A 23,439-nucleotide genomic window follows, 5' to 3' on the forward strand; every position below is an offset into this window, starting at 1 on the left:
AGTTGTGTTTATGCCATGGTATTGAACACCAAGTTTTTGGTTTCATCACCGGGGATTATTTGAGTTGTGAAAAGTAGTGATCACAATTTCGTGCACCAGTGTGTGTGTGTGTGTGTGTGTGTGTGTGTGTGTGTGTGTGTGTGTGTGTGTGTGTGTGTGTGTGTGTGTGTGTGTGTGTGTGTGTGTGTGTGTGTGTGTGTGTGTGTGTGTGTGTGTGTGTGTGTGTGTGTGTGTGTGTAAAATTAGTAATATTAGAGTTGTTGGGTCATTTGGTACACTTTGGGAGCTTGGATCGATCTTAGAGCTATTAATTGAGGCTCGATTGGTGTTGGACGAGTTTGGTTTGGCCAGAAAGAAAAGAAAATCAAAGGTCTAGAAACTAGTATGTGTTTGAGTTTCAGATAGGCATTATGTAAAGTTATCTAAATGCCTAGGTTAATTGCCCCTAGGATAGGATTGGATTGAAATTAGATTCTATTGTGATTAGTTGAATCAATGTATGCTTGATTCAATTGGTTGCGATATTGTGAATTGAGTGGTGGAGTAATATTAATTTTTATATAATGAATGGGACATGAGTTGTGATATTATTGATTATGTTGATAATTAATGTGGGTGTTGGGGTGAAGGCCGTGATAGGGTGAGGAAATCCCCTATGAGGCAAGTGAAGGTAAACAGTGTGAATTATTGAATGAAATTATTGATGACAATATGGTTGTGAATTATGGATGTTGAGTATGTGTGTGATAAAGGTTGGAGTTGGAATTGTTTGATTTGGTGCAAGAAATAGTTATGAAAGGTAGGAAACTGATAAATGTATGTTGAATTGCTAATTGAATGTTGTGCCGAATAATGGTGAGTTAGGTTGGTTAAGGATTAATCATGGAATTATAAGTGAAAATCTTTGAATGAATTGAAGAACTTAGGAGTTAGAATGATTGTGAAGTGATTGACGAGCATGTGATAATGTGTAGGAGGATTAGTATTGATTTGAGTATGATTGGTTTGGTTTTGGATTGAGAATTTTGGATAAACTAGAGGGTTTGTAACTCTTGGCAAGAACCTATTTTTGACCAAAATCGGCAGGCCATAACATGGCTTTCAGACCACCAAATCTTGTGAAACTTATTTTGAATAAAAATTGGGTCCGTGAAGTTTACGACGTTCAAAGAACAGATTGAAAATGATTTTTAATGAAAAATTCATGCATATTTGAAGTTTAGGGTTAAAAATGGAATTCTGTAGAAGTTGCAGGAAATTGGGGTCATGTGTACGCATGAGGTGCGTTATAGACTGGAAAGAGCTTTGTGCGAGTATTGTGCACGTACTATGCGTATGCACGACTTGCATTTTTAGAATCAAATATTTTTTGTGCACGTACCATGCGCACACACAGAAGGGGACTCACGTGTACGCACTAGGCATGCGTACGCATGAATGTCTTGTTTTGTTGAAAATATTTATTTTAACTATTTTGTCTATCTACTCTGCTCTTTCACCTTTGTAACTCCTGTTTAAGGTCTGATAGCTAGTTTTTAGGCTTTGGAATAAGAGCGAACATATAGGGGAAGTTAGAATGATATTGAGGGAGATTGTGGTGTGGAGAATTGAGTTAATGATAAACCAATACTATTGAATGAGGTAATGATGATGAGGATTATGTGTGAGTATGTCTATGAATGTTGAGATGTTGAGTAATAGTTTTGAGGATAGATGAGTAATTCCTACCTGAATTGTAATTTTGAGGATAGATGATGAAGGTTGTGGTAGGCTTAGAGAAGGGGGGTTGAATCTATGCCTTCCTTTTAATTGCTGTTATTACCCTTTTGAAATACCTTTGCAATTTTGATTCTGTTTGAACTCAGCAGCGGAAATTTATGAGAAAATTTATTTTTGTCTCATGAATATCAGAAAACAGAACTTAGCAGAGAAGAGAACAGCGAACACCAACATGTATCCTGGTTCGGTTGCCTTGTGCTATGCAACCTACATCCAGTCTCCTCCACAATTATGGAGGAATTTCACTATAGTTAACAGAATTACATACACCAATTTCACACTCAAGTTCTATCCTAACTTGACATTGGCTATGCTAACTCCTAACTATTCACTCTTAGTGCTAACCCAACTAAGAAAGGGATACCAAACAGGTACAAGATACAAGACACTTAGCTAACCTAAAGAAATCAGAAAACAACTCTAGGCTTTTCTCTCAAGTGTATCTCTCAGCCTTTTTCAACTCTTGGCTTTTTCTCAAGCTTTCTCACAATGCCTTTTCTCTCAAGAAATTACAGAAAGATAAGCTTAGAAAAGTACATCACAATCAGTAAAACATGAAGGAGATTGACTTCATCAGCAGCCTCTTTGCTATGTGCAAAACCAGATTCACAAACCTCAGCTTGAGTTCTTCAGTATTGGCCGAATGCTTCTTTGAAAGAAAGCATTATCCAAGTAGATGAACTTCCTAACAGAACACTATTCTCACACTCTGGTTTTTTCTCCTTACTTTCTGAATGAACAAACAGCTTCTTTTATCTCCTTGCATGTTGCTTGGTTCTTCTTCCAAGGTCAATACCTTGAGCCTTGAGCTTCACCAACCCACAAGCTCACTTTTTCTTCTCAAACATCAAAGTAGGATCTTTGCTTCTGACTTCTCCAACTTGACCGAAAGGCAGGAAGGAGTAACCGAAATTGTCTTCCAATGGTCAACCAAATCCGAACCATAGAGATGCAACTTGGTCCCCAAGAATCTCTTGTGACCGTAGATTTGTAGCAGTGAAGAACAGAGATCAACTTTCCTTTGTATCCCATTTTGGATAGAGCAGAGAGTTGGAAAGAAGAGAAGAAGATCTTATGCATGTAAGAGGAAATGGGTTACCTTTAACCTAAGCTGGATTTGGTTTGGATTTTCTGATTAGACTCTTGCCTTTTAAGCTTAATCTCTCTCTTTCTTTCTTCTTCGGTGAGTAGCGTGTGGAAGAAGCTCTCTCTCTTTCTTCTATGTTTCTCTGACCAAAGGGAAAAAGTGTACGTTGAGTTGGGGAAAGCAAGTGAGAGAGAATTGCTTGCTGAGTACAAATCGGGCTTGAGTATTGATATGGTTTGCTTGGCCCGTTTTGATTTTTCAGCTTTGATTTCTTTTGGGCTTTGTTTATTTCATTAACCCATTAGCCTTGCTTTATTTTCCATTCTATTTGGGCTGTAATTCAGATTTTGGCCTGAAGTATTTTTATAAATAATTAGTAATATGCAATTATGATTAATCAACACTAATTATTTATTTGCCCAAAAATAATATTTGTCATCACTAATTTATTTAGTTAATTTCTTAACTCAACAGATGAGTAATCCCTATCTAAGTTATATTTTGAGAATAGATGAGTAATTTCTATCCGAGATGTGATTTTGAGGGTAGATGAGTAATTTCTATCCAAGTTATGGCCTGAAAATAGATGAGTAATTCCTATCCGGGTTATGGTTGAGACACCTGCCTAAGTGGATGAGTAATGCCTACTCTGGGTTGTGGTGAAGCACCAACATGGGTAGACGTGTAATACCTATTCCGTGTTATGGAGTTTTATGTCTGTATTAGCTACCGAATGTGTCAGGATTGACTACTGTATAACTGATAGAGGAGGTCATTAGCCATATGACAGATATACATCATTTGTTTGTTTGGGTGTGCTTTTGGTTTTTGTCTTGCTTATTGATTAATTGTATTTATATGCTACTTGATCTAATTGCCTTGTCTGTTATCTCTATCTGTGTATTCATTGTATTGTCTTGTATGTGTTTATATAACTGAGAGGTCCCTCATGCTAGCGATGGTGATGCTAGGAGCTTTTGTTTTTAAATGAAATTTGAATGATTGAGTGATTGGAGGATGCTGAATGAGTATTGATTGACATGTGAGCTCTCCAGGTAGATGCAAGGGTAGTGACTCGTCCCACTTGCTTCGATTTGATGAGAACTGATATAGGATTATGAAATATGGGCAGTTATGATATGGAGAGAGATGATGATTTGTATCGGAGAGAACTGAGATTTATGAGAGCACTAGTATGGCTAATGATGGTGATTGATACCTTTGGGGATTGAATGACAATAATTGTAGAGACTATGGAACCAGAAGGATTTAATACTGAAACGAATAATAATGATATTGAGAAAATTAATATGTTAGTGTTAGGGAGAATCAAAAGTAGAGATTATTGATATAGGTTGAGACTTAATTTGTTTATCCTGTTTGAATTAGAAATGACCCTAGTTTGTTTATCCTGTTTGGATTAGAAAAGACCCTAGACTTGAATAAACATCTTCTTGAAAAGGTAAAAATTTTTCAATATTTTTTTAATTTCATTTACCCTTTTTGATTTTTTATTTTAGGCTTATTTTGTATCTTTGAGCTATGTAGACGAGGTAAACAAAAAAAAAAACGAAGCTCTAATTAAAATTAAATATATATTTATTGAATTATTTTATTTTATTTAGTACTGAATACATATTCTTTAAATTAATATCTATTTTTAAATTCTTTTATTTTTTATATTCATTTTTCAGAGGTAAGACAATCTCGTTTAAAGAAATAATTTTTTAAATCAACGATTAATTATGAAAGTATCGATAATAAAAATTAAAAGAATAAATAAAAACTTAAAAAATATTAACAAGAAAGGTAGCTTTTTGTTTTAAACTTTATTTTTTAACATTAATATTTATTTATTCATTATTTTATTAATAAATTATTTGTTAAATAAAATGTTTACATAAAAAATTTTAATATTAATTAATTAATTTGTTTGGTTTAAATCTAAAGAATTAATAACAAAATAAGTAATGTAACAACCTAGATTTTTAGTAACAGACATTTTGAACTTTATACGTTGGAAATTCATGAAATTCAAGTGATACGATTAGACTTTGTTTGACGAGCTGATTTTGAATATACATGAAAATAAATAATAATATTTTATGATAAAAATATTTTATAATAATAATATTTTATTATAATAGTATTTTATGATAATGGTATTTTATGGTAATAATATAATAACCGAGTCTAAAGTTCAACCAGTAAAGATTATTATTGGTATTCTCTAATTAGTACTATGACACTAAAATACTTTAGAGATATTCTAGAATAAAGATGATTAAAATACCAGTGTCATTTATACTAGTAATTGAGTTATGTATTCTGATAAAGTAACAATATGTGATAAAAAATATCTAACTTTGGTAATTATCCCCAAATCTATTTTATGACTAAGTTCCTTCCTTATTCCTCCTTTAATTTCCACGATCTTCTCTTCTCTCCTACCTCCTACTTCATTATTTTCTTCATTTTTCAAAAGAATTCTAGAGAAAACACAAGCATACACCTCCATAAAAGCTTGCTTTCAATTTTGTCTAGTGAAAAAAGGAAAGCCTTTCTTCAAATTCTAAATCAATTAAAGTGTTCCTCTCATCCTCATTTTCTCTCCTTCTTTCCGCTTGAAGTTTTGGTCATGTGGTGTTTATGAAAGAAACTACATGTTCTTGATATTTTTGTTTAGAAAATCATATCTAGAAGTCTCAAAGAGTAAGAAAAATACCATAAACAAGCTTGAAAAAAGGTGAAAGAATCCCTCTCTTTTCATGTAATGGTTCGATCTTTATGTGCATCAAGGTGATTCTCATGTTTGATCTTGTTTCATCCATAAAACTATGTTCTAGGTGTTCTAAGAAGTTGAAAGCTACAAAGTCTCAAGCTTAAAGGGTAAATAAAACTCTCCCTTTTTCTTTGTGTTCAATTCGGCCTTAAGACTTTTTTATCCTAAAAATTGTTTTTGATTGAAACATATAAAGGATTTGGTGCTAAAAAGGTTCTAAGAGGTGGTTAAAAAACTTGGAATCAAGGTAAGAGTTAGGTTAAACCTAAAATCTTCATATATGTCTTAAAGCTTTAAGTGATGTTTATGATTGTTGGTCGATGAAATTTGATGATGAATTGAATGTTTGATGATGTATGAATGTTAATTGGATATGTTACATGATGATATATGCTTGAAGCCTAAGTGGCCGATGCACCCGATGATAGTATATCAGTGTTTTTAAATTTTAAAGATGGAAGTTTTAATGATAAAAATGAAAAACAAAAAGGTAAGACATGTAAGAGAGGTTCAAGAGAAAAGAATTAAGGCCAATTCGGCCATGAAAAGAGTTTGAAAGAAAAATTATGAGCAAGGAGGATTTTGAGGGCAAAGTGGTCTTTTTATAAAAAATTGGGGTTAAATATGTAAAGTGGAGTTCATAAGGGGGTAATATAATCTTTTTGAAAATATTTCGGGGTTAAATATGTAATGTGGGGTTATAAGGGACAATAACATGATTTTTTAACAAAATATTAAGGGTAAAATGATAATTTTTGAAATTATTCAAGGGCAAAATAATCATTTTAAAATGTTTAGAGACAAAACTATAATTTTGTAAAAGCTCAGGAACAGAACAAAATCTTTTATAAAAGGCCAGGGATATAATTTTGCAAAATGTTAGGTGCAAAATTGTAATTAAGGAAAGAGGCAGGGATTAGGTTATTATGTAAAAATATGAGATAAAATGGCAATTTAGACAATGAGGGGGTATAGGTGTCTTTTAAAAAAGATAAGGATAAAGATGTAATTTTGTAAAGAAGAATATAAATATAATTTTCATTAAAGATTAAAAAGGTAATATAAAAGGTTAAAGAACATGAAGATCATTTCATAGAAGTTTAAGGATATCAAGGTAGTGTAAGTAAAAGAGGGCAAAAACGTAATTTAAAACCAAAGACCAAGGGATCTTTTACATAACTGATTTAAGGTAGAGGTAAGAAACTAAGAAAATTTATTGATGAGGGAAGGTAACGGAGAAGAGATTAACTAAGAACTAAATACAGAGAACTAAGAGGGTAAAAAGGATAATAGAGAATAGAGAATTGATAATTAGGAAATGATAAATGAAAAAATAAGAATTGATAACAGAAAATAAAAAATTGATAATTAATAATTGAGAACTGAATACTTATTTGCTTGGCAAGGATGGTGGTTTATTCTACTTGTCCAATTCTTTATTATTATTCGTTCTGTCAATGGTAAGGATCGTAGCTTTGTCCCGCTCACAATTTGATTATGAGTACAATCTCATGAGGACAGTGATGCGTAACGCCTCATGGCCTGCTTAAGACTGACATGCATTATGATTGTTTGTAACATATTTCTTGTGATCTTGTATTGTAGTTGATTCTTTATTTTTGTGTTTTGTGATTTGTCTATATTTGTGTTTGTGACTTATCTATGATTGTCTACTGTTACTAACTGGCTGTGATAATACTGATCCTAATATAAACGAGGATAAGAGACTATAAGGAATGATATAAGAGGAGATTAAGATTGGGTTATATTGAAAAAGGGGACTAAAACAATTACGGGATGAAAAAAAGATAATAACATGTAACCTAGGATCGAAATGATAATGCGTGTGAATATCCCTACACTAGAGCCTTGTCCTATGACCGATGAGCGAAATGTTTTCCTTTCTTAGTATTCTATTGGGAACTGTAGGTTCTCATCTTATTTCTTTCACTGTTTTTACAGGCAGAGCCAATGATAACACTCGATAAAAAGATAATGCTGTCTATTTTGCTACGTCCTAGAGTTGAAGTGCCTTTATATTTTAAAGACGGCCGATGTCATATGAAGTTACGAAGCCTAGAATATTTTTTTTTCTTTTCTTGTTAGTATTTTCTTTAGTGGTAAGACTTTTCTAGTTGAAGTTTCAGATTAGAGGTTTTTCAGATGGACTAGGATATAGCGTCATGTTTAAAAGAGTCTGTATTATATACATGAAATATCATAAGCTAAGAAATCTAATATTTGAGTTAACATGTGTTATGTTGTACTACTGGTATTACTTTTACTCCTTGAATGTATGAATGAGAATTGTATGCCTATCCTATGAATTATATTTATTCGTATCTCTCTTTCTGCTTTATGATTCATTGTACATGATTGTTTTTCTTTTTAATGTGTTTTTTTTTTTTAAATTCTCGAAATTGACGGTGAATTAAACTTATATGCTACATTAAAAAAAAGTTAGAGTATATACAAGAACAGATTAGTAATATTTTAGTTCTAGTATAATCATGACGTGCTAAAAGTTAGATCGTTATAAGTAGAATAAAATTAATTTGAGTGCAATTTTATTATATTCTTTCAATTTATATTTTTTATTATTATACAGTGACATAGAAAATACAAAACAATATATATATATATATATATATATATATATATATATATATGAGATATCAAATTTCCTAACATAGCATAATAAGATAATAATTTATTTTATATTGATATTATATAAAAATTAGTTGTTAATTTAATAAAAAATTAAATAACTAAAATTATACATTTAATAAAAATATAATTTTAAAATTTTAAAATATTAAAAATACATTTTAAAAATGAACCAACCAAATATATTGTTATTATTTTTGATGCTTAGAAATGAATATTCTCTTCATAAATCAATCGTGTTTTTTAAAATGTGAAAAATTTGAAAATTATTTTTTAAAAATAAATACAGAAAACAAAAATAAAAATAGGTTTAATTATTCTGTAGGTTCTAAGTTTTACTAAATTTTCAATTAGGCTCTATATTTTTTTAATTGGATCATTATTCGTTAATTTTTTTTAATTTAGTCTCTGTCGTGAAAAAATATTTAAACTAACAGAATATTCTATTAAAAAAACGAATATTATTATAATTGGGTTAGATTACCTAATTGAGAGCACTTGCAATTTTTAAAATACCAAAAGAACCCTTGGCATTTTGTCCCAAAGTCAAGCAACCCTAACCAGCCCTAAGTTATTCACCGAAGTTCCCGTCTAGCAGCGTTTCTCCTCTGTCGCATTCTGGTGTTGTCGTCGTCGTTGTCCGTCGCTTGGTGGTCGTCACCCCTCTACGTTATCCACGGGTCCACGAGTGCTTTGCTCTTCTGCCATAAGTCGATCCATTGCCTCGCCTCGCCGCACCTCGCATCACCTTGCCGCGCCACGACGCGACTCTGTCTCGTCCTTGTTACCTGAACCTGCAACAACAGGTGGTGATTAGTTTTTTTTTTCAATTTTTCAAGATTGATTCTTTAGGTTTAAGCATATGTCAATTTTTTTTACATAATGATTTATGAGCAGATTAAAATAAAAATATGACTCTAGTTGAATATCTATTTCTTGAATTGATTTCTGATTTTTTTTTATATAATGGTTTAGGGTTTAAAATACGGATATATATGCAGAAATTTTGTTAATTATTGAATTGTTTATGAATTTATTTTGCTGATTATAAATTTTGTTGATTGTTGATTGCTGTTACTGTAATGATACTAGTTTATTGGAGTTCTTGGCGCTCTGGAATGGCATATGAGATCAATTATGCCTTTTCCTTTCTTGCATTTCTTCATCACTTCAACAGAACTCAAAGATCTATCACTGAAGCAAGTGCTTAAAGAGCAAACTACAATGATAATCTTTAGGGGTCTGCTACACATACAAGCAAAAAAGGCTTACAAGCCTTACAAGTTAGCCCAACTCAATAACTTATCTACGCGCATTAACTCCCTTTGAATGGAGCATCAACCCACGCGCGTTATTCAAACGGTTACTCTTCGGAATAATCGCTCGTCATGGCTAACTCTTCCTCTTCTCCTTCAAAGAAAACACAAACCACAAAGTTTCGAGCAACATTCCAAACTGAAGAGACATTTGAACTCGTCGCGAATAATAGCAGAAACCATCAACAAAATATTATTCAAGGTACGTTATTGTTTTACTCATCTTGTACATTTTCCACATTTCTGTTTCTGATTTCGAAATCGAAGAACTATGTTTTACTGTTCTTCTATGTTCTTCTAGGTTTTATTGATCTTCTTGTTCTAAATCTCATATCACTGTTTTTACTATTCTTCTTATTCTAGGTTTTACTCTTCTTGTAAGTTCCTCTAGGTTTTACTGTTCTTCAAAGTGGTTCTAGGTTTTACTGTTCTTCTTGTTCTAGTTCTTCTCGTAACTGATTTTTCGCTGTATATTGCTTAATTTATTGGGTGTATATGGAGTAATTTGTATGGGTGTATATGGTTGATTGTTGGGTGTATATGGCGTAATGTGTTGGGTGTATATGGTTGATTGTTGGGTGTATACGGCGTAATTTGTTGGGTGTATATTCCTGAACCCATATCATGTAATATAATCAACTGTTGCAACTGTTCTAATATTGCTTGTCCTTGGGTGTATATTGCTTGACATTGTAATATTGCTAGAGCTTGTATATTTATCGTTGTTTGAGTCAATTGAACATCATTTTGAACTGATCTCATTAAATACTTATAAAATCGGTTTGTGTGTATTGGTTGATCTATGGGTGTATTTGACTGATATCTATGGGTGTATTTTTCATTGCAGTAAAAATGGAAGGCAAAAACCAAGCTGAAAAAAATGTAAAAACAAATATATGTCTTCGATCAAATCAGTTTTTCATAATAAAAATATATCTAACTCTAATTTTGCTTTGTTTACAGCAAATCAGGACCTAAAGTGTGCAACCCATCTGTTGAGTGAGAAATTCAGAAATATGAGCGAGGAGAAGTGATGCAATAAGACTGTCCAGGCCATCCTCATTGTTATTGAGTCCATTTTGTCAGATAGATTCTAATGATATTGTCACTGATTAATGTAACTGTTATATACTCTTGTAAGAAATTGAACACATGGTGTAAATATATTTGATCCAATTATAAGTAATTTTTTTCCATAATTAAACTCTCTCTGGTGTATTCAAAATGTCTGATTTATAGGTATTATAATATGAAGTGGTGATCCAGATAGATTGGAACCCATATATGATGGTCTGCATAGAGATCTGCATAATACACCCAAACACAGACTATAAATACACCCGATAAAAAATTAAATTTACACCTCTGTTGCGGATTTTAACAAGTCATTTTTGTTTACAAGTCTTACAAGTTGGGCCTAACACGCGCATTACAGAAGAAGAAGCAGAAGAAGATGGGCCTAATACGCGCGTTACAGAAGAAGAAGAAGAAGCAGAAGAAGAAGAAGAAGAAGAAGAAGAAGAAGAAGCGTGAACATAAATGACTTGTATGATTTGTATGGAAAAGCGTTCTCTCTTTGCCTTCGATCTCCTTCTGTTTTTTTCAATTTTCATGGTTTCTGAAATCAAGCTTTGAAATTGTTTTGAAGACAATGGAACTTCAGAAATACACCCGAACGATCACAAAAATACACCCAAACAGTTACAGAAATAAACCAAACGATTACAGAAATACACCCAAAGGATTACAGAAATACACCCAAACAGTTACAGAAATAAACCAAACGATTACAGAAATACACCCAAAGGATTACAGAAATACACCCAAAGGATTTAAGAAATACACCCAATATAGGGAGAAACAGTATATTTCTTCTTGAAATCAATACACCCAAAGAATTATAGAAATACACCCAAACAGTTACAGAAATAAACCAAACGATTACATAAATACACCCAAAGAATTACAGAAATACACCCAAAGAATTTACAGAAATACACCCAAAAATTATAGAAATACACCCAAAGGATTACAAAAATACACCCAAAGAATTTAAGAAATACACCCAAAATTCGTTGAAGTACACCTTATGCATAATTCAGAACTCTCTCTCTTTTTCCTCCTCATCTTCTGCTGCTGCTTCTTCTTCTTCAAAAACGATTTCAGAGCTTGATGTCAAAAAACAATGGAAACCAAGAATAACGAAGAAAGAAAACAAAGAGAAAAGCACGTAAATGAAGAAGAAGAACAGGAAGAGGAAGAAGAACGTGTAGCAAGAAGAAGAAGAAGAAGAAGGAGAAAGAGAAGGCAAGAAACGTACCTTGAATAATGTTTCTTCGTTTTTTCTGGTGATTTTGATGAAGGAGAAAGAGAAAACAAAAAGAGGAGAAGAAATTTCAATAAAAAAAGAGGGAGGAAGAGAAGAAAAAGAGACACAGAGAAAGAAGAAGAAGAAGAAGAAGAAGAAGAAGAAGAAGAGGAAGCACGGAGAAAGAAGAAGAAAAAGAGGAAAAAAAAAACGTGAAACGCATAAATATAGCGCGTGTAAGTGACGTAGGAGTTGCAGCACGTTTTGATAGATTAAGTGTTAATGAACTTGTAATAATTACAAGCCCTAATCACTTGTATACTGAGCTTTTCTCTAATCTTTAATACTCACAATGGTACTCTTTTTGTATATAGTTATATATTCAAATATGTAATGTAATGTAATCTAATGTAAATGTGCAATTTCAATGAAATTGTGACTTGTATTTATCTTATTATGTGACTTATGGCAAGAGATGGTTATGTGGATGGAAGCAAACGAGTTAACCATCAATACAAGCTTTTTAGGCACTGAAACTCTGGTGAGCATGTTGGAGAGAAGCATCAAGCGGTGGACAATCTAATAAGCCTCCACCATTGACACATGTACCAGATTTTTCAAGTTTTGAAAAAGCAAAAAAACTAAGAGAAAAATCATCATTTGTGTTTTAACTTGGACCAAAACTCAAGTTAGCAGCGAGGATGATAAGGCTTTGGACAATGGAGTGGATAGATCCATACTTTACTGATTTTTGTTATATAGAATTGAAATTCCGAAATAATTAAAATAATTACCATATGAAAAGTAACTAGAGAAAAATCTGTAATGTAGAGAAAAATCTGTAACTGGAAAAAAGAAAAAATGGAATAGAAAAAAAATCTCGTAAAAATAAAAAATATGAACTTATTATAGATAAAAAACAGAGATATATAAATAATTTTATAGTTCACTAACAATTTTTTTATGTTTAACGTTAAAAAAAATTAATATATAAAAATTCAATTATAAAAAAGTATAAAAATTTAATAAAAAATTCGATAAAATTATAAAAATATACCTAATAATTAAACTTAAAAAATATTTTCACAAACCAATTAATCCTTTAATTGTCTATTCGTCTAATATTTCTATATAAAAAAAAAACTCAACCTACCTATAATAAAAGATAACACACTACGTTTGCCTATTTCATAAAAAACATAGCGATATTTTAATTAGGTCAATTATTAGCTTGATTTTTTCATAACTATATAAAAAAATTGATGTAAATCATATAGATAAAATTAAATTAAATATTAAAAAAAATTATTTTACCCTACTTCATATTTTATACTCCGAAGGTTGGTTGAGGAGTGCGGAGTTTGAAACAAAGCTGGAAAAATGTTCCGCACCGTAAACTGCAGTTACTTCACCCTCAGAACCACCCTGCGACTCCGTACCTTTCTCTCTTCCACTTCTTGCTCTTCTTCGGCGGCTAACACACCTTGGTCATCATCGTCGTCTTCTTCGTCTCTCTACCCGACCTTGTTGATGACTTCACTCATCTCTCTCCCGCACTCGTATTCACACTCTTTTCTTCCTTCGCTTCCCGGAACAGCAATAACACCAACCCATGCTTCTTTCTCTCAATCCGTTCCCAGCAAGACGCGCGATATCGGCTCCAATGTCGGTTTGTCCGTTATGCGGTGCATTTCTTCTTCTTCTTCTCCTTCCCTTCCCACTCTCGACTGGAACGACGCCGTTTTGTGCTCTGAGGTTGGCGACGGGAGAGATGGAAGCGTTGAGAAAGATTCCAAAACCTCCATTCCTGTTAGAGCCTTCTTCTTCTCTACAAGGTATCTATGTTTATTTTTGGGCATGTTTCAGTTTAAATTGTTTTTATTATTTTGTTGTTAATTTGAATTGGGAAAGATGAATTGGATATACTACGCAAAGGAAGGTGAATTGGTTTATATTCTTATTTTATCTTATTTTTATTTTTGACCGAAAAACAAAAGTAACGAGGACAGCAAAATTATGTACCTTTACAAAACAATATAATCGTTTGGATACTATTAAATTGAAAGAAGCATTTGAGTTGAAAGTAAGGACCTACAAGACATTTTATTGTGTAAATGGTTCTCTCCGTGTTTGGATCATATCTTGGCTAATACATTATCACATGTCTTCATCGATGATAGCTCCGAAACTGGTACTGCTTGGGGAATGATATGTCTCCTTCTTGGGTCATGCTCAAGTAGATTAGATAGCAGGCTATCAACATGCAATGGTTGCGTTGTAATTGGCATTGTAATGTGACAAAATCTTCAATTTGAAACTTCTATTACTGTATAGGTTTATTAACCAGGTTTTTTTGTATATATATGTTGCTTGTGTTTGTGTGGGTATGTATTGATTAAAGAAGAATTTCATTAAGATGAAGAGAAGGATAATACAAGATACAGTATAAGAGATCCTTGATACAACAGAAAAACAAAAAAAATATTTATCTATAAAGCATAGCTTTCCAATCTCTCAACATTTCTGAGAGGCAAAGTCCTATATACATATCACAAGGCCTATTCCATGAAACTTACTTGTCAGCAAACTTGTGATTGAAGGTGCAAGCATTATGCTCCAACCAAATAATCTAAACAGTGGAGTATACTACACACAAAAACAAAGACTTCGCCTATTTCCTGCTAATCGTAGGAGCTGATATAGAGTTGCTGGGCACACCCAACATTCATAAAAGATATCAAACAAATTGTTCCATAGCAACACAGCCACAAGACAATGCAGAAACATATGCGAATTTGATTCTGAATTTTCTCCACAAATTTGTTTGTAAATATTAATTATGCAATATGCTGTAACTGAAAACTACTGCATTGTAGGCTTATAATTTATCATTAATTTTCAAGTTGGAAAACCTGCCTTCAATAGCTCCAAAACAGTGGTTTATAACCATGCTCAATGAGCTGTGCTGTTAGTTGATAACTTAACCAGAATTTGGAATTGTTGACTATGAAAGGTGTGATATCTCTGGTATGATATTCTAATATGCTGTCATGGTGATGCATTCACATTATGTGATTCACATTATGTGAGAAATGGCAACAGAGATTGTCTCTTTTCTTTTTTCTTTCTCGAGGTGTTTATTAAAATTCAGGATGCGATAACGCAAAGGAGTTCATATTTTTCAGAATCTTAACATTTAACAACAGTATTTGGTGGCTTGCTATTCCATACGTACATTGATTTGTATTTCTCACTTTCCTTTCTACGGCTGTAGTGTTGATTTAAAAAGCTTGGTGGAACGGAACAAACCAAACTTTGTCACGCCATCATCAAGGATGACCAATTATGTTGTTCTCAAGTTTGACAATCATTCTAAATCGGGGGTACGTCTCTCTTGGATTATGTTCCCCTGTCCTCATTAGTTGCTCTCGTACCATAACTTCATCATTTGTGAATTTTCGTTCTTGGGTATGCTAAATTGGAAGTTACATTCATATTGAGAGTTGGGAGGGGGGGGGGGGAATCATTTATATTGCAACTTGGATTTCTTTATTTGCCTATATTCCAGATTCACTGGCAAATAAGTTATATACTTTTATTATAAGCCTCAAGGATTTTGATAGTTGACTGTTGACAGACAGGAGTGCATTTAAATCCCTTTTTTTTTTTGGACAGAAAGGTTCTGGAAAGAGCTTTAAAACCTCAAATAACTATTGTTTAATTTTACTATAATTTGTTTTCCTTGTTAAGTTTTTAATCAAAGCCTTAACGATATATGTTAATACAGATATTTATAAAAGCTCTGAAAAATGATGATTATTGAAAGATGAATTAGGGGAAATTATTTTAGCTGTTGCATTAAACGTTGCAGTTGGGAGAAGGAACCGCTGCTCTAAATACTGACAATACAAATATTGATGTCAAATTGTATGATATGAACTATCTGCTTGTTGCATTGGATCAATTAATGTGCATGGTTTTATGGTTTTCGGGTGTTTTATATTGATTAGGAAGAAATACAATTTTTTTTGTTGTTGTTGTTAACTTAGATCAACGCAGTCAAAGGCATGCCAACAGTGCAGGACATTGCAAATTTAGGTGCCTGCCTCTTCAGTGTAGCATGGCCTTTTCTTTCCCTTGAGAAGATGAGATAACAACCCTATAGGAAAGAGAAATAACAAAGGCCAATAGTGTATCGTTTCTTGAAAGTAATCCATAAAAACAGAGAATAAGATGTAACCACATCACTCACTGCTTTGTATAAGTAGAAAAATCTGTGAAAATATATATGTGAGAATAGAAGCTTGTTCTTCTTGATGCAAAATCCTAGAAGACTAGTCAGAAATTACAATGAATGAGAGTGGTAATTTTCTAGGAGTGCTTAGTTTCTATACATCTAATTCCTAGGTCTGCCTAGTTTCTATGTAGTCAATGTTTCTTTCCAACAGTATACATCCTTTATCTTTTACATTCTTTTCTTCTGCAGGTGTTTCTACACTTTCAATAATAATAACATCGAAGTTTGTTTCATTATTTTGATTAGACAAACATGCTTTGTGTTTTGTGCTACTGACAATCCCGAATAAGCTGTTAAACTTACTTTTGTTTGTCTCTTATTCTCTTTGTCTTACATATTTAATCAATTTGGTTGCCATTATAACGTTTTTTATTTTTATTGTTAACTTCATTTTATTCTGTTTTCTGTTGATTGTTTTTAGCTTTTTGTAAGGAATATGTCACATGCACTCTTTGAACTTTATTGTAGCTACACTTGCTTTTCAACCTTTTTTCTTCATTGAGGCTTATGATTTCTGGTGCTTATTGTTGCAAGTTATCGGAAGCCCTTTGCCCCAAAGTGCATTTGCTTACGTTGATTTAGCTGCATCATTTTTGCTTCTTCATAAAGGTGGATTCATGCAAATTCTGTCTTTTCCTGTTTGCTTTCCTTTTCTGTTTTATCTGTGTTTTGCGTTTTTCTTTTTTTCTTTTTTTTTTCTTTGGTGCATGTTAGTTAAATTCAGCACTTATAGTGTGTGTTTCTCTATGTTGCAAATTCAGAAGTTATGTTTTTCTTTAAGAGCCTTTCTTCCAAAATTACTGTTTTCAACTTAAGAGAAGAACATTAAAACAGGTTTTGTTTGGCTATAGTTTATTTTTTCCATGTCTTGGGAAACATTTTTTAATAATAAAATAGTCGTTGACAACAACACTTGTAAGTTTTGTTGACCAATTGCAACAATAGTAGTAATGATAGTAGTGTAAAAGCATACTTAGGGTTCATTCTTATTCACCAAGCCTATTATATATTGATCCTTTTATTTATTTATTTATTTATTGGATTTCAGGGTCTGGGTACTTCTTTTTCGAGAGGAAGCAGTAGCTGTTACATGGTGGTTTTTCAGTATGGTTCCATTGTATTGTTTAATGTTCCCGAGCATGAGGTTGACGGGTATTTGAAAATTGTTCAAAAGCATGCATCTGGTTTGCTTCCTGAAATGAGAAAGGATGGTACGTATAAAAATTCTCTGATAAGTCCTTCCACATAGGTGAGCCTGTTAGCCTCTAATAGAAGAATTTGATGTGAGGAGGATTGATTTGTTTAATGAAGTAAAAGGTTGGAGAGTAATTTGGTAATTAATATTTGTTAGGGACCAAAGTGTCTAACTAAAAGTTTCTTGAGGACTCATTTGGAGATTCTCTTCATAAATGTTTTACATTTGTGGAACTGATTTTGAAATTTGGAGAGAACTGATTTTAGATAAAATTGATTTTGAAGTAAAGTAATTACTGTTTGGTAGTTTCACCTTTTTACCAAACAAATGTACAAGTTTTACTGAACAAACGGGTTCGGGGTGAAAATTGGTTTTGGCAACAAACTACCAACCTTAATTGATCCCCCCCTTTTCTCGAAAATCCCACGAATGGGTGCTTATAGGGAGATATCAAAATTACCCTCAAAAGAGATGTATTTTTATAAACCATACACAGTTCCATATATTTTCCCTTCTTTATATGTCAAACGGTTCATTAGGTGTAATTTATCAATAAAATGAAAGAAAAAAGCATTTGGTCATGTCCTAACTGTTTTCCAGCTGTGTCGAATGGTGGTTGGTATGTGTCTAATCATGATTGGTGTGTTTCTAGACACGTCCATGCAGACAATTATATTTTAATTTTTACATGTCTGGTGTGTGCCATGTAGGTTTCTATTGTGCATCGAGCTGTATCGATGCCAAGACATATGGACATACGATCTCCTTGATATCTCCATGCTTTCTGGGTTGTAATAGTGTCGGTTATAGGTTTTATCGTTGGTAATAGGTGGCGGGAAGCTAGTAACCTATTTCAGCTAATATAAACCAATCGTAATAGGCAGTTACTATTGTGTTGCTTGCTGCTGCAATTACATGTTTCCGTAGCTGCATAAGAGTGAACCACATCTTCCTGAATACAATTTATATTGTTATCTGTTAGGATATAAAGTTAGTTCTTCCCTTGATTCTCCCATTAGAACCATATCATTTTCAAAGGCATGCTTATACCATCTGCTCTTCAATATGTTAAGGAATCCTAGACCAGAATAAAAAGATACAGACCATTGGGCCCTTGATGTAGTCTTATCATTAGAGCGAAATCTTTCTTCTATGTTAACTTTTTCTAAAAACTAAATTTGACTCCATTATGCATATATATGATTGCTTGAATAGTGTCAATCCCAAATCTTTCCTTACTTGGAGCCCTATCATACACATTCTCGAAATCGATGAAAACCATATTTATCTTTGTGGTTGTTGATATTTCTCCATCAGATGTCAGAAAGGTTTTTGATAATCTACCTTTTTTCTTGAAAAAAATAAATTCAAGAACTCTTAAAATACATTTCTTTAACACAAAAACTTGTCCTCCCTAACCCTAATAATCCTTCCTCTCAAACATACTGTTGAAAATTCATAGCTGTCCACCAAATACTATGACTTAAAAAGAAAATTGAACAAGAGAGAAAACTACGACTTTGATCATTCAAAGATGGTGTAAAAAATTAGATTAGTTCCAAAATTTGCAAGTTGTAGTAAGTTAGTATGTTGAACATGGAGTGTGTCATGGGAATAGTGCCAGGGAAAAAAATGACATTGGTATCTTCCATGAATGATAGGGAATAAATGTTAACATCAATTTAGTACTATTATAAAAACTTGACATCTGTTTAGCCCTTTATAATGATAGATTCATTCATAAAATTATGATTTCATGGAGTCTGAACATTTTATATAATAGGTTAACATTGCTTTTATGTGTCTTGTATTTACTTTGTTTTTGAGATTTTAGAGTATGAAGTTAGAGAAAAACCCGCTTTAAGTACATGGATGCAAGGTGGACTAGATTACATAATGTTACAATACCTGAATATTGATGGAATTCGCACTATTGGTAGTGTTTTGGGTCAAAGCATTGCTCTTGATTACTACGGACGACAGGTTTGTTCTACATCTGGTTAGGATGCTTTGATATTTGGACAGTCCTGTGTACGAATGACTCTCTCTAACAGCCACCATGTACACTAGGTCGATGGAATGGTTGCAGAATTTACAGACATAAACCGAGAGATGGAAGCAACTGGAAAGTTCCAAATGCAGAGGAAAAAACTTTTCCAGTTGGTGGGGAAGGCAAATTCAAATCTTGCTGATGTGATCCTTAAGCTTGGACTATTTGAGAGGTAATAGTTCTATTTGTGGTGACATTGTGTGTTTTTAAGTGTTGTGTGTTAGAATAAAACATTCTACTTGGTTTTCAGATTCTTGTCATTAGTCCCAGTTATTCCAAATATGTCTATTGAAAAAGGAATATTTGATTAAGGTTAAAATATAGATAGACTATCCCCTTGTTATTTCTCTCTTTTTTCACCTTTTGTAAGTGGACTTCGTCTTGTAACACAACCAACAACCAATGACCCTATTCTAATGGTTGGTTAAATTATGAATGATCAATTGGTTGGTGTTGGTTGTACCCATATGCAGACATGTATTCCTTCTGACATCTGGTCCTACTTCAGTCTTCCGTTGTTCTAGTAATGGGAAAACCATGCACTCAAGGTCTATTAGAATATATCTGAAAAAGCCTGTCACATCCTCTCACTTCAAATGTATCCATGTCTGCCCCTAGACCCTAGTAATTCAACTGGAAAACTCTGATTGCTGCAGCTGCCATCTTATTCAGTGGCATAATCTTCCTTAGGACAATGCTTTTGAATAATTACTTCATTAGAACCAGAAGAGAAGTCATGACATTAACTTGCATCCTTTTGTAATTATTGAAAAATACTCCTAAACAAAAGCAAAATGTGTTATGTTGTTGGAATATGACGAATATAAACAAACTTTTTACCAATATAACCGAATCTTTGGAGATTGAGTCATGGGATAGAAAAGAACAAAGTGCGAAGGTTAACTATTCGCTTTTTGAAAGTATATTATGAATATTTTTGTGTAACTTTATTTTTTGTGCTCATACGTTCATTTGCCTTTCTTTCTTCCTATCATTGTTTTTATTTTTTATTTCTTGGTTTGATTTTTTTTAAGGTTTGTGTATCTTTTGCAACTTTTACACCCTTTATTCAAAATTGTATGGATAATCTCTTGTTCGTGGCACACTTAATGCTTCATTTTGTGCTTTTGGTTTAGTAGGAAATAAAGTTATTCATTTTATTTAAAACTGTTCACTTTATGTTATTCTGTATAGAGATTGTGCAAGAAAATTGAAATATTTGTTTGCAAATATGATTATTACTAGAAATTAGCTTTAGCCTTTGCTGGTTACAATTATTGTACGACTATAAGGCAGTTTGTTGATAAAACAAACGTTAAGACATTCAAGTTTTGCATCATTATATTCATTTTGTTTGTCTATCGTTAAACTAAGAAAATTTAAATGGTTGTCACAGATCAGATATTGCTTGGAAAGATGCCAAATATGCTCAGATATGGGAGTATCTTAGGGATGAATTTGAATTAACTCAGAGATTTGCTAGTCTTGATTTCAAGTTGAAATTCGTGGAGGTAAAACTTGTGCAAAAAATTATTTTTCTACCATCGAGGGTCTTGTATTTATTTACAGTCCAGACTACAGTTGTGACAACTCATCACATGCCCCTCCTGCGCGCACGACTTTACTCAGACCTTGTGGAGTGCAGATCTCATTCCCACTCATCACTCAGCCTGTCAAAATCATACGCGGAGGGGCTTGCGATAAATTGTCTCGAGTTGTTTATTCCGGTTGTAGGAATAGCATTTTCAATCTGTTTATGATTCATTGGAACCTGTTCATTTTGCAGCACAATATCCGTTTTCTTCAAGAAATTCTTCAAAACAGGAAATCTGACTTTCTAGAGTGGCTCATTATTGCTTTGATTGGTGCTGAGATTCTTCTCTCTCTCTATGACATTGTCCATCGCTCTCCGGTGAACCTTTAATAGCGTTCCGATTTGGGGCATGAAGGGGTCCAGCATACTAGGCCGTTGGCGCTATTAAGATAAATAGATTTAGACCCGCAAAATGTGTGGAAAACTAATGCTATTAATTTTTCATACTAATGTTTTAGATAACTAAAATGATATTAGAGGAATTATTATAGTTAGTTATAAAACAATCTTTTTAGCTCTTAAAACAAATATAATAAATTTTATAGGAAAATATAATGGTAGTTATATAACGAAAACTCATTCGATCAATCTATACTATATATATTGAAGTATTTGCTTAATTAGTGTTTTACTCTTAAAACAAAGAATTGTATCATAATAAATTTTATAGTATAATAAAATATAATTCAGTCAATCTATTGTCAATATATATATATATATATATATATATATATATATATATATATATATATATATATATTTAAGTAAATTTTTTTGATAAAGTATAAGAAAAAAGAGTTAGTTATTTTTTTATTTGGTTTTGATAAATCTAAGTATTTTCGTAACAATTTTTTTAATCTTTGAATATCAATTGCATTCATAATTTATAAGTTCATCATAAAATACATAAAAATACATAAAAATAGAGTAATATTTTTAATAAATAAAATTAATGACAAATAATTAAGAGGATAGTTTTTTTTTTATATAAAGTAACATGCTAATGATATTAAATTCATTATTAATTCAGAGATAATATAAATAAAGGCTATTAGATGCTGAGGAGACATAATAAGAAAAACAAATTTAAAATTCTGTAAAATTATAACTTGGCAAAAGAGCTTATGTGATAACAAAATAAGATAGAAGAGATGTCATTTTTTAGTTGAAAAAGATATATATATCAATTTTTATATAGATAAATGGATGACTGCTAAGCTAACCGCTACAGCCTACAGCATTCTAGCTTGTGTATATAATAACCGAAGACAAATAATATTTTATTTTATCACTAGTCTATTTGTTAATACTCTCATTTCTATGCGTAGAACTTTTTGCACGTAAATACGTATGCATATTTTTTTTGTATAAAAAGATTCCTATGGCATCAATTAATATTCTGTTCAATTTTGGGAAAATAATTGTTTGTGAAAGAGAGAGGGAGGGGAGGAAAAGCAATATAACAAGATAAAGATTGAAATTCAAGGAAAAGATTTTTTAGTTAGTTATAAAACAATCTTTTTAGCTCTTAAAACAAATATAATAAATTTTATAGGATAATATAATGGTAATAATAATATGAAAACTGACTCGATCAATCTATACGTTTTATATATATATATTTTGAAGTATTTGCTTAATTAGTGTGATTTACTCTTAAAACAAAGAATCGTATCATAATAAATTTTATAGTATAATAAAATATAATTCTGTCAATCTTTTGTGAATATATATTAAAGTATTTATTTAAGTAGAATTTTTTGATAAAGTATAAGAAAAAAGAGTTAATTTTTTTTTCTATTTGGTTTTGATAAATCCAAGTATTTTCGCAACAATTTTTTTTATTTTTAAATATCAATTGACTTCACAATTTATAATTTCATCTTAAAATTTAAAATTCTATAAAAAAGTATAATATATAGATTATTTGATCTAGTAAAATACGTAAGAATAGAGTAATATTTTAATAAATAGAATCAATCACAAATAATTAATAAGAGTTTCTTTTTAGAAAATAACCTACTAATGATATTAAATTTATTATTAATTCAGAGATAATGTAAACAAAGGCCATTAGATGAGGAGACAGAAAAACAAATTTAAAATTTTATAAAAATTATAACTTGGCAAAAGAGCTTATATGATAATAAAATAAGACAAATAAGATGTTATTTTTAGTTGCAAAAAAAATATAAATATCAATTTTTAATTTTGATATAGAAGAAATGATGGTGTATAGCAGAGATATGGTGGTTTATGGTGTATTACCGAGCTGTGATGGCTATGCAAAAGTAATCGGACGGACCATTTGGAAAAACTAAAATCAAACGGTACACAAATCGAACCGTCCAATTTGCGTACTCC

General features: G+C 31.9%; 1 protein-coding gene and 1 long non-coding RNA gene across 2 annotated transcripts; both read left to right on the plus strand.

Annotated features, from left to right (window-relative positions):
- Nucleotides 1-5,292: 5,292 nt before the first annotated feature.
- Nucleotides 5,293-7,980, plus strand: LOC112719183 (uncharacterized). The gene is made up of 3 exons (XR_003161499.3): nucleotides 5,293-5,612; nucleotides 5,713-5,755; nucleotides 7,611-7,980. It is a non-coding gene; the product is annotated as an uncharacterized lncRNA (long non-coding RNA).
- A 5,276-nt stretch (nucleotides 7,981-13,256) lies between these two features.
- On the plus strand, nucleotides 13,257-21,650 carry LOC112744088 (protein RETARDED ROOT GROWTH-LIKE). Its single transcript, XM_025793582.2, has 7 exons — nucleotides 13,257-13,774; nucleotides 15,214-15,322; nucleotides 17,285-17,447; nucleotides 19,266-19,414; nucleotides 19,502-19,653; nucleotides 20,878-20,992; nucleotides 21,268-21,650. Exons 1-7 carry the CDS (start codon nucleotides 13,320-13,322, stop codon nucleotides 21,403-21,405), a joined length of 1,281 nt encoding a protein of 426 aa, XP_025649367.1. The 5' UTR covers nucleotides 13,257-13,319; the 3' UTR covers nucleotides 21,406-21,650.
- The last annotated feature ends 1,789 nt before the right edge of the window (nucleotides 21,651-23,439 follow it).

The sequence above is a fragment of the Arachis hypogaea genome, chromosome 2 (assembly GCF_003086295.3).
Source record: "Arachis hypogaea cultivar Tifrunner chromosome 2, arahy.Tifrunner.gnm2.J5K5, whole genome shotgun sequence".
Classification (NCBI taxonomy): Eukaryota; Viridiplantae; Streptophyta; class Magnoliopsida; order Fabales; family Fabaceae; genus Arachis; species Arachis hypogaea.